At 38.3% G+C, this 12308-nt stretch overlaps 1 protein-coding gene across 2 annotated transcripts in view; it reads right to left on the bottom strand.

Annotated features, from left to right (window-relative positions):
• Nucleotides 1–1911: 1911 nt before the first annotated feature.
• pts (6-pyruvoyltetrahydropterin synthase) overlaps nucleotides 1912–12308 on the bottom strand; it is a 60794-nt gene continuing 50397 nt past the window's right edge. The window contains exons 1-6 of one of the 2 annotated variants that reach the window (XM_084740667.1): nucleotides 5219–5376; nucleotides 3327–3406; nucleotides 3190–3212; nucleotides 2956–3012; nucleotides 2451–2521; nucleotides 1912–2355 (exon numbers count right to left, since the gene is read on the bottom strand). In XM_084740667.1, coding sequence (XP_084596793.1) covers nucleotides 2232–2355; nucleotides 2451–2521; nucleotides 2956–3012; nucleotides 3190–3212; nucleotides 3327–3406; nucleotides 5219–5295 — 432 coding nt within the window. In that variant the 5' untranslated portion in view covers nucleotides 5296–5376 and the 3' untranslated portion in view covers nucleotides 1912–2231. Of the gene's footprint in view, nucleotides 2356–2450; nucleotides 2522–2955; nucleotides 3013–3189; nucleotides 3213–3326; nucleotides 3407–5218; nucleotides 5377–12308 lie in introns of those variants that run through there. The other variant, XM_084740668.1, reaches the window with a different exon arrangement.

The following is a 12308-nucleotide window of genomic DNA, read 5'->3' on the forward strand; positions in this document are numbered from 1 at the left end:
CAGTAAATATGGTGAATTCGATGATCTAAAACGCAGACTCACCTTGTCTGAAGGTCATCGGATGGAAATGGAGGAGAGACTTCGACAGTTGATAGACAAGATTAAGCAGGCTGACCAAAACCATCAGGCAGGAGTCGTCTTGGATGACGAAGATCGGGAAAATAAATATAAGGCTCTGGAGGAAAGGTTTAAACTTGAGATAGCAACAAAAGACAACATGATGAGATTGCTTGATCACCAAATCTCTGATCTAGAGTACCGTTACAAACTGCAGAGGGAGCCGGGGGGTAACAACCAGTCACGGAGGAGAGCCAATCATGTCCAGCAGCTAAATAGGAAGATCAAGGCTCTGGAACAGAGGCTGAAGGCGTCCCAAAACAGTCTGGAGAAGGCACTTGCAGAAAAGGAGGTTTGGCAGAATAAATACAAAACCCTGGAGGACAAATTTAATGACGCGATGGCTGAAAAAGAACAGGTGACCCAAGATCTCCTGACAAAACTGGCCTCACAAAACAAAGACTGGGAAGAGAAGTACGAATCTCAACAGGAGCAGTTCGGCAAAGAGATGGCCGAAAAAGAACAGGCGGCCCAAGACCATGTGTTGAACCTCGTCTTGCAGAATCAAGAATGTCAGGAGCGGTGTCAAGCTCTGGAGCAGAAATTCAAAGAGGAGCTTATGGAGAGAAACCAGAGCTGGCAAACAAGAACAAACCAGCTGGAGGAAGAAAATAAACAGCTAGCTGAAAAAGAACAGAGCTTGAACACACAAGTAAACCAGCTGGAGGCAGAAAACAAAGAACTGACTGAAAAATTGGAGAAAATGGACAGAGCCTCTCAAAAGCTCACAGAGACCACAGACCAGCCGTGTACCAACAGGGAGACAAACCTCAGGATCCAGAGCCTAAAGACATGCCAGAGGAGTCTAGAGAGGAGCAGGTGGAACAGACCAAATATGAAACACTGGACGCGGAACCAACACAGATGGAGACTAGTGAAAAAGATGAGACAGAAATCAAAACGAGAAAACAGGAGCAGAAGGTGGGGAAGCGTAAGAAAAAGAGGAATTTTCTGAGTCGGTTGTTCAGAAAAAAAGACAAAAAGTGTGATGACGACAGTAACGTGGAGGAGAAGTTCTGCTGGTTGTTCATCTGACGCCCAATTACAGCTCCCTCCTCCTCCACTCCTCACCTGTCCACCTTCCTCACACTCCCCCACCCCCACTCTGTCTCCTTCAACTTGTCTCTCTTCTCACCTCTCCTCGGATGCCTCCTCCGCCCCTCCTCCCTCGCCCCCTGCTTCATCCTAACTCCGTCCTCTTCCCATCCTCTCTTACCCCTACCCCCCCCAACCCCCAACTCATTCATTAGAGCTGCAACAATTAATTGATTAGCTATCAACTATTAAATTAATTGCCAACTATTTGGATAATCGATTAATTCAGTTTAATTCTAACTTTATTTCAGACTCATCAGGATCCACGTCAATTAAAAAAAAAAAAAAAAAAGACAGAAATGTGATTTCAGCTTCTCCAATGTGAATATTTTCTGATTTCTTTATTTCTCTCTGACAGTAAACTAAATATCATTGGATTCTGGACAAAACAAGACATTTGAGGACACCATCTTGGACTTTAGGAGACAATGAGACATTTTTCACCATTTTCTGAGATTTTATGGACCAAACAACTAATCAGTAAATTGTGAATATGATTACGAAACAAAAAAGGTCTAAATAAAGGTTTCCTAACATAAGGTTTGGGACCCACAAGGTGTCACTAGATTAATCTGACGGGTCATGAGATGAAGCAGAAAAAACATATTTGTGCTACCAAAAACAGTTAATTTTTATATATTTTTTTTTCTCTTTGATTTTCTTCAGGTCTTTGAAAATATAGTAGAAGAAAACAAGAAGAAAAAAAAACACATTTCTTCATATACACCAAAAAGGTTGGTAATCACTGGTCTAAAATAATGTTTTCCATCGCTACAAGAATACAAATTCTATAAGAATAATGAACATTTGGACTTGCTACAAAATCTTTGGTCTACAAAGTGAAAATGTAACAATATTTAACCCATAATATCATCTATCAGACTTCATAAACCTGTGTCAGTCTAAGTAACAGGAATCTGCAGACCTCAGCAGGCAAACAGTGAAGTTAAATAACCAGCATTAATGGCACTTGTACACGTCCAGATCAACCACATCAAACTTCACATTATATCAGACATCTACTCTCCTCGATACACGACAATATTTTTATCTGTCTCGTGAATCTTAATCTCGTAGAGCAGGTTGGGTGGGAGCGCCTTCACCATGTTGTCCCAGATATACACAGCCACGTTCTCTGTCGTGCTGATGGACAGACAGAAAAAAAAACAGTCCTCAGTGTCAATAAATGTTCATAAGATCTGTAGAAGGTGGCGTGACAGCAGCTGACTTATATTCACCTGACAACATTGGCAAAGTACGGGACGTCTTTGTCCAGGTTTTTATGGTCCAGTGGAGTCATGATGACGTCCTGCAGGAGGTGATCAGTCAATCAATCAATCATTTAGTCAATGAAATTAATAAAGTCAATAAAAAAGTGTTGCACGTGTACAGTTTTTCCCAGTAAAGTAAATATTATGGCTGCAACTAACGATTATTTTCACAGTCAATTATTCAATTAGTTATGAAAATGATGAAAAATGTTGATCATTGTTCCCGAAAACTCAAGACGACGTCCTAAAATGTCTTGTTTTGTCCAACATCCAAAGTTAGTTTACTGTCAGAGAGAAGGAAAGAATCCCAAAAAATTAACATTTAAGAAGCTAAAATGAAAGAATTCTGCTTTTTTCCCTAAAAAGAATTACTCAAACTGATTAATAGTGGTAGTAGTTTTTTTTTCATTTGGATGGGTGTGTTTTTTCGTGCTCAAAGCAGGAGAAGACGACGTTGTGGAGATGACCTCACCTCAATGCACCTCTTCAAGTCTGTCAGGTTCATGACCATCCCGGTGTGACGATCAATCTGTGGATGTACACAGGACGAAGGTTAAACACATGCAAGTGTGTGTGATCATGTGACATCCTGCACGCTTCACATTACAATTATCTACAATTAAGTCAAAGCGGACTGGACCGGCCATGTTTCACCACCCATCCAAGCAGGTTTAATCTGATTTAATGAAGGGAAACTGTGACTCACCTTTCCACGCACTGTTACCTCCACTGTGGACAAAAATGAGAGCAGTGAATACATGAGAGACACTGAAATATCAGCTGTTTCAAATTATGTCTAATGTGTTACATAATAACATGGGTGAATGAAAGAAAGTGACAAACCTTTGTAGTTGTGTCCGTGACCGTTGGGATTGTTGCATTTTCCATAAACTTGTTTGTTCTCCTCATCGCTCAGGTGAATACTAGAAAGAAGATTAAACATTTATCAAAACCTGCTGCACAGAATATCATCTTTTCCTTTCTAAATATGTTCCCATGATTTTACAAGTCAAACAAGGAAAATCAATCAATCAATAATGAAATAGTTTATTAATAACTGATGCATTTCAAGATCAAGCAGCATTTACTGACTTGATGCAACAGAAGAATAACAAAATACAGAAATTAACATAATTAGTATCTTAGCATATAAGCATAATTATTGGTTAGTTTGTCACATGTGGGTTTCATTTGCACTGCCGTTATTACCTCGATCGATTAGTCCAGAAAATGCTGTTTAAGAAAAACTTTATTTGTGGAACATGTATATACAAACAAAATTGAATAGAAAAATATCCTCCAGTTTAGAGATCAGGCAGCATCGTGTTTTTTTTTTTTTGTTTGTTTGTTTGTTTGTTTTTTTTAACCCCTTTGAATGATAAAAAGACAATTTGCAATAAGATATCATATGTAATGAACACCATGTAAGGACTTATAATATAACTGAACAGACCTTCACAGCAGCCATTTAGATATAAACACAGGTGTTAGCAAATATACTAATTAAGGCTGTGTTCCATTTAGTGTAGCGGAGCCTTTTCAGTGAGGCAACATGCACAATAGCAGTTAGTATCATTCATAACACAACACAAAGTGGCTGCTGTTAAAAATGTCTATTATTGGTTTATATTTCACTTTCATTTGTCATGTTTACTTCCTCTGCAGCCCACACTTGGTTTTTGCAAAAAATGCATTTTTTTAAAAACTTTATTAACAGAACAATAAGGGCAAACAGTGCGGTGTGAATTTGTACTGAAGACGAATCATAAAGAAAATCTGTAATTAGCAATAGCCTGATAGCCACACATAGCCTAATAATTGGTTTATTTTCTTTTCTACACACACACTATCTCTCTCTTACATATACCACAGCATATTAGCCCATGTCAGCTATATATTTTAGATATAAAGTTTATTCTTCAACTGCAAAATATCCTGCTTTCTTTATCACAAATGCTTGAACCACATTTGAACGTGCACTTCCCAGGTGTGGGATTAAAGCTAAAGTAGACAACATTATTTTGGTATCACTGAGAAATAATCTCATTAAAACTTTTCAGCATACTGTAAATCAACTGAATCAATCAGAACCAGAATGCTGCTGCTCTGTTGTCAGCAGAAGAGAAACCACTGAAATATCAATCGATATGTCAGTGCATGTAGATAGATATAATTTTTTTATTCCCTGACATTGTTTTTGGTATCTATCCCTAAAATCCTGCATCGCCCGAGCTCTAGTCTGTATGTTCGGTTAAACAGAAAATCCTAATTTATAGCCTACAGGTCATTCCCGGCCACCACACTCTTTTTTTTACGACAGCACTTGAAGGCAGCACCAGCGCTCGTGCAACGAATCAAATCTGTGAATGAAGTTAACTACAAATCCCACGAGACTGACGCTAATGCCACGGGGTTTAGTCATTTCAACTGCACAGTAGTTAAACACAGACGGCTGTCGGTAACATTTACCCCGCTCTGTGTGCACTTCAGGTCGGATACGTGGTCTTCTTAAAGCCGAGGAGCGTCGGTCGTCGCTCAGCATGGAGAGGATTTATCGAGTATTCATCTTCTGTCTTTGTAACGCACGTGATAACTGTTACAGTTTATTATCGTATACAAACCCTATAACACTGCTCTGAGCTGCTGTCTGCATCAACCAGCGTCAGTAAAACAGTCATACGTAGAGAACAGAGACGTCATGTCTCCTAGCAAAAAAGGAAGCGGATGTGAACTACCTGTGGAGTCTGTGACACGAGCTGAAGCTCTGTATCCGGGTGATGTATCCGATCCGCTCCGCTCCGCCGTCAGCCATGGTCGCTAATCTACCTGAGAGAATGAGAGAGGACGAGGAATAACGTGCTGAGAGGCCGGAGCGTGAAATACTCCGAGCTCCAGCCCCCCCGTGACTCACGCTGCCTGCCCATTGGCTCAGATCAGGGCGTAAATACAACTCAAATGTCCCACATTGATGCGTATCCCAAACGCCTCAGGCTGAATGGGTTCAAGGAAGAGCATCATGCGCTGATATATTCTGCATTAAAAAGTGCCTTACTTTTCTGTGTAGGTCTACACTATAATTTATTTTTCTACAACAGGAGAAAGGTTGTCAAATAATTAAAAGAAATTGTAAAGTATAAGCCAGGGAGGTCATTATTTTAGAATGAATTATTACAAATTATTTATTAATGCATGATATAGTGAAAAAAAATCATATTGTGATTATTTTGGCTGAATTTGTGAAGAATTATCATTTTTCTAGCTATTCAAATTTTTATATTTACTGGGAAAACAAAACTATTAATTATGATGATGTGACATTTGTTGGGGTTTGTATCAAACAAACGTGTTTTTTCACCTGGAGGACGACGTTTGTAGCTCAGGGCATCACTGCAGCACTACAGTACTTCACTGTAATGCTGTTTTCACACACATTTTTCCTTTTTCAAAAAAATATTTTAGTTCTGGTTCTGCGATTTGGATTTTGCACTTGGCCATATTTCAATTTCAATAAATTTTGCAATTAATTGTGAAGGCCTAATTAATTATTAGCAATTTTAAGTGCAAAAAGTTATTTCAGCCTTCAGGCCCTGTCCCAATTATCCAAATATATTGCTGTTTGACCCGCCCACCCATGTGATGTCACATGAATAAGGGCATACAATTTTGATGATGTGGTTTCGCAGTGAGGGCTCAGCAAAAAAAAAAAAAAAAAAAAAAAAAAAGAGAGAAAATAAAGCCTGTATAGTTCTACTGTCCCTTTTGACCTCATGTCCCAGCTAGCCTTAATTCACCCTGGTTCAATGGTGTAGCTCAGGGGTCTTCAACCTGCTGCTCTGAGCCATATGTGGCCTTTGACAAAAAATTCAATATACATGAATAACAGTTCTTTTTTTAAAAATAGTTTTATGTTCACTTGATATTGTTGTACGCCTTAAGTGATTTTTGCATTCTCCTGTTATAAACGTGTGTAGTCTTTACAGCAAATTAATGGATTTTTTTTTTTTTTTAAATTTCAACTAAATTATCATCATAGCCTACGTCTTTTCATCTAAATTCTGCCAGTGGCAAGTCTTAACCTTGTTCCAAAAAGAGTAACTAAGTAGATTACATAGTGCAATGTGTACTTACAGGTACAGTTCAACCCACAATCCAAAATACCTATTTTTCCAATGGCTTGTAGTGTTATTTATCCATCTAGATAGCTTTCACTTCAGGTGTTCACCTGTCTGGGGTCTCCATTGTCATATTTTGTGCTTTATAGTGCACCACACATTTTAAAATGAGAGGCAATGGTCGCTGTAGCTCTTCCTAAATGTCTGGAAGAGGAGAGTGAAACAAGCTGTTTGCAGTCTGCAGCCTCACCACTAGATGCCACTAGATTCTACACACTGGCCCTTTAAATGAGCATTCTCCTTTTCCTCTCTCTCTTTTTTATGTTCATTATATATAAAGCGAGTCTCTTTTCAAATGTCTGTTAGTGATTTATTGTAATTACAGAGGTGTTGGCGTGTACTGCACCCCCTGTATGTCTTTGTTGGAACGGGTTCTGCTCCGATGTTTGTGTTTTCCTCCGCTCGCACACAGTACGTGCCTGCTTGAATGAACAGGAGGCCATTACCAGATGTAATTGTGCTGCCTGTTTATGGTGTGATAAACTCAGACTTTAGTCAGCGGTGGTCATCGAGTGCAATCAATCGTCACAGTAAAAAAAATAAAATAAAACACTGTGAAAATATAGCTGCAAGGGGCAATCTGGAGTTAATGTGATGTGGACCGGAGAAGTGATGCTAATGCTGAGGGTTCTGGGCCGACTGCTGGTTAACTGTTGGAGCAGCACTGTATGAAATTTGGTACAAATTGAATTTGTGCTGAGAGCAATGTAATTAAGAGCCGGATCTACCTCAAGAAATACCAATTATCTTGACTTTACAGGAATATGAACAATATTTACTGGTGGCTAGAGGCATAAACTTCTTTACTGTGATTGAGCCCAAACGTGTAGGTCTGTAATAAAGAGGTAAATAAAATGGTCTGGTAGAGAAAGAGGATGGAAGAGAGAAACACAATAAAACTACACTGGACAAAGCTACACTCTTAGACATATGGGTTGTTCTTGAAGGGCTGAGGTTCTAACAAGAACCACTGACATCTGATGAGCCCTTTTTTGAAAAATGGTTCATCCAGGGTTCTTTGTAAGACTAAGGGTTCCATTAAAAACCATTTTCATCCAAAGAACCCTTTTAGAGGAAGGAGTTCTTCAAGGATTAGTGAAATCCCAGAACTCTTTTGTCAGGGGTTTTTTGTTCTATAACATGAAAGGGTTCTCTGTAGAACAATTGGAATATAACTCTCTGTAGAAGCCCCTCAATGTGTACTAGATAAAACCCTTGGAATATAAAAATGTTCTTGATAAACCCTTGATTGGTTTTAGATAAAACCCTTGTAATATAAAAAGGTTCTCTGTAGAACCCCAAGTGTGTTCTAGATAAAACACTAGGGGTATAAAAAGGTTCTTTGAACCTCTCAGTGTGTTCTACATAAGACACTGCTAGAAGGAGGAAAGGATCTCAATAGAACTTCCAGAGAGGGTTCTGGGTTTAACCATTTTGCCATAGAGGGGTTGTGTGTAGAACCTCTCATAGGGGCATCTGGGTGGAACCTTTCACAGATGGTTCTATGTATAACCCTATGTTGGGTACTAGGTAGAACTCTCTAAAGGGTTCCAAGTGAAAAGGTTCTAACAGGAACCAAAAAGAGTGGATCCTTAATGGTCCACGTTAGCACCTACTATTATTTCTAAGAGTGTACAAATAAAAATTGAGCAGATATGACTTTTTCTGTCTTTCCATAATTGTTCCACTCAGTGGTTTAAGATCTGTAAACTGTCAAATATAAAACATGCAGCCTAATAATTCCTGTAATGCCCCTTTATAGGTTTGCGTGTGCAGACAGTTGTGTGCACCAGGGGGAGCAAGAGGGACGTCTGAGGACGACTGTCTGCCCCAATGCCCTTTTCAAAACCTTCAATTACCCAGGATGATTTTGTCCTAATGGGACAACTGTCAGAGGAGCTGTACAGATGTTAGATCCTGATGTTTTCCTAACTTGTATTTATTATCATCATCATTTCAATTCATATTAATAGTAGCAGCTTTTCAGTAATTTTACAGTCACCAGAGGGACCTCATTAACATCCTTTATTTCCAATTAAGGTTTAAAATCTTGAATTATTCATTAAAACACTATTCCCAGTTGTATTTCAATGACATGTTGGACAGAGTTCAGGAATAATTTGATGATTTAGTAAATCTAAATGTGTGAGGAAGTGCTGCACCTGTTGCATCATGGTCCTCATGCATAATTCACAATAATTAGTCAGTTAACCAAATTCTATTGTCCATATTAACATAGTAACAACAGCTGATGATGTCAAAGGAACAGTTCGCCCCAAAATCATAAATACGTATTTTCCCTCTTACCTGTAGTGCTATTTATTCATCTAATTTGTTTTTGCCAACATCAGCCATAGATGTCTGCCTTCTCTCGAATATAAAAAAAATTGCACTCAGTTTGTGCTGTTTGAAATTTGTAAAAGAAATTATGACCCGGTTATTCAAGATAATCCACAGACCTTGTTAACAGTTTCAAGTAGGGACTACTTTCTTTCTGCCGAACTACACCTGCCAACTGTATCACTGCACAGGATGCACTACTTATGGATGAGAGGTTACAGCTTAGCCGAGGAGGACAACATTAATCTTTACACGCCATACTGTCATATCTCCAAAACTCAGCAACTCACACCAAAACAAATTTAGATGGATAAATGGCACTATAAGTAAGGAAGAATATGTATTTTTGGTTTGGGGGTGTAGTGCCTCTTTAAGTTATACTTCAGTTAAACATTTCATAATGCATCTAGAAAGAAGAAGGTGGTTTTTAAAAATCATTGGAACTCAGACTCAAGAATCCAGTTTGATTCCACCCTGGTAGGAACTCTCAGGCTATTTGTGTCAGTTTTTGTATTTTGCAAAATTACTGAGGATGGAAATGATCTATTCCTGTTTCTCAAGATCCAGCTTGACTCATGAGATCCCAACCTGGAATAAGTTTTTTGTTTGCGGTTTTAAAGCCATTTGATGTCCCTCTTGAAAAAAACTACTGACTCACTACTCCTCACTTCTAAACAAAATCTACACAAAACTCCACTGCTTGATTGCTGTTGAGATGTGTAGGAAACTAGTAGTGATTTGTGTAGTAATTTCAGTAGCAGTGAGTTTTTGTGACATTTGCCCTATGATGATATTACTACATAATTACTATTCAAATCACTGCATGATTATTACAGAATTACTTCAGTCTCACTATTATCTTCTGGGAAATGAATACATAAAACTACTAATTTCTTCACATTTATTATTAAATTACTACACAATGCCTACAGAATCACGTCTGTGTGCTGTTGTGTCACTACTGATCACACAACCCCTTGAACACAAACCCTTTTGAATTACTATTGAAAATTACACAAATACTACTATTTGCCTATTCAGTATCATGCTATACAAATTATTCTTATCAAGAATAAGCTTACACAGGCTTTATTTTATCAGTTTTTATTAAATTGAGAGAACTTGTCATTATCTGTTGTGGAAGATGCTGGTGATGCACTTGACCATGGTAGATTTGATTGCAGTTTAGGGAAAATGCTTCCACTTACAATTACTGTTTCATTGCTGTCCCAGTTGGCTTGACTGTAATTTTAGCTGTCTTTGTTTTCTTGGCTGAATCTTATCTGCTTGACTTCTCAATTTAATTGAGAAAATTCACCACATAGCTACGGCCACACCGATAAGGTTTGTATAATGATAATAATAATAATAATAATGGTCAATAGTACTTTTTAATGAGGGGTGATAGTAAACCTGTATAGAAAATGCTGCTGTTGTTGGTCTATCAGGTTTATGCAAAGTAGGAGGACAATACAAACACAATACTAACAACTGAATTGTAGTTTAATTTGTGCACATATATTGTTAGGAGGCTACATGTACAACAACGCCTTTGACACATCTGAAGCTTCATAAGAATAGAAAACAGTAAAAGCCTGTTGACACATTCAGACAACAAATACATTGTATTTATATGCACATTTCAATCCAGACATCATGTCAAATGGATATTTATAACTGGCCTGACATAGTAAGACGTTATATTTTACATGGTAAATAAAACTGTGGAAAATACATAACACTGTTGTTGCATTTGTATAGTAAAAGATTAACTGTGAGCTTTACTGCACATACAAATACGCAAAGTGAACATTATATACCTGCAATTGTATGAAATTCATTGTTTATGCTGTAACTGTAGAGTACTCATAATTCTTCATAACCTTTGAATCTTTGGTAAATCTACAGTACACATTTTATTCTCTCCTTTGTCCCAGTAAACAGTCTTGTTCCCATTACAACTGATCTAATGTAGTCCATATATACAGAAAGTTTTAAAGTCTGTAACTTCCTTATATTCCCATGGAAGTACTTGAATTCCAAACATTCCCTCTTTGGAGTTCACCTAATGCTAAACTGCATCCATCACCAGTGGGAAAAATGCATTGCTGGATTTACTTGTTAGGCTGTTCCCAGGGCAAAAAGTTGTCACTGGGGCCCCCGTTGATGCCCTTTCCACACCGTCAAACCTTTCATCTGCTGTGCAGTGTATATCTACCCTGTTGTCTCCAAGTTCCCATTAAAGATACTTTAAAACAAGAACTTGAGCTTCCTGGAATAATATTATTTCCTGGAAAACAGTGCATTTACAGTGGTGACCCATGCTGCGAGTTTGTGCCTAAAAAGTGTCCCATTAATCACAGGTTTTTTCAGCAATCCAGAGTTTCCTTTCCTTTGCTTGTCCTTTTTTTGTTGCATAGGCAGACAGGAAACGAAGCAGAGAGAGAGGGGTATGATATGCAACAAAGGTCGCTGGCTGGAATTGAAAAGTTGCTAAGGCCATGTAGCCATGTGACATGCGCCAAGATGATCTGGCTGGCAAGTCCCAAGATCCAAGGTAAATTATTCAAAAATAAATAAATTCCAAAATAAGTTATTTCTGATTGATCCACTGTGATCAGTGAATTTGCTTGCATTGTCGTAGGAACGCTAATCTTTCACATCAAATTCAACTTTGGTGATACAGAAACTTGCACTATTGGCCAAAAGTGAACTGTGCTGATGGTGCTGAACTTCAGGGTTTCATTTGTTGTTATGGGGATCTGTATAGCCACATCTGATGTTATTCTTTTGTTTTTTTAAGGCTTTGTTGATAGGACAGTTTTAGATTGATGGGAAATGGCATCAAGAGACGGGGAAAGAGACACAGCAATGAGGGGCCCTTTTTATTTAAGATTTGATGGTACAAATACTTTTTTTGTGCAAAGACAATATTACTGATGTGACATTGTCCCCATAGTGACCAAGCTAACGCATTTGCTAACTGACAGTTAGCAAACTGAGAGATTGCTCTTGAATGAAAATGATATAGAGGGGGAGTAAGCAGCTTGCTAGTGTGTGGTGGTTCAGGCACACAGAATCCACTACAACCACTACAAGCTGTGGTTGGTGGGTGATGTACTCCAAGTTTTGGCTCATCTGTTTTCAACATTGTGGCCGGGTCGCAAACCTTCTCATATTACAGCTAAACAGTGCACTAAAATATGTTCCTGAAGACTTTTGAGAAATAGCCAATGCATTAACAGAATCTTGATTCATATTGCAAAATTGAGGTTGAGTCGTGATTGTGCAAATTCAGAAACAGCAAGTACTC

Source organism: Lutjanus erythropterus, chromosome 17, assembly GCF_056507025.1.
Source record: "Lutjanus erythropterus isolate fLutEry1 chromosome 17, fLutEry1.hap2, whole genome shotgun sequence".
Taxonomy (NCBI): domain Eukaryota; kingdom Metazoa; phylum Chordata; class Actinopteri; order Lutjaniformes; family Lutjanidae; genus Lutjanus; species Lutjanus erythropterus.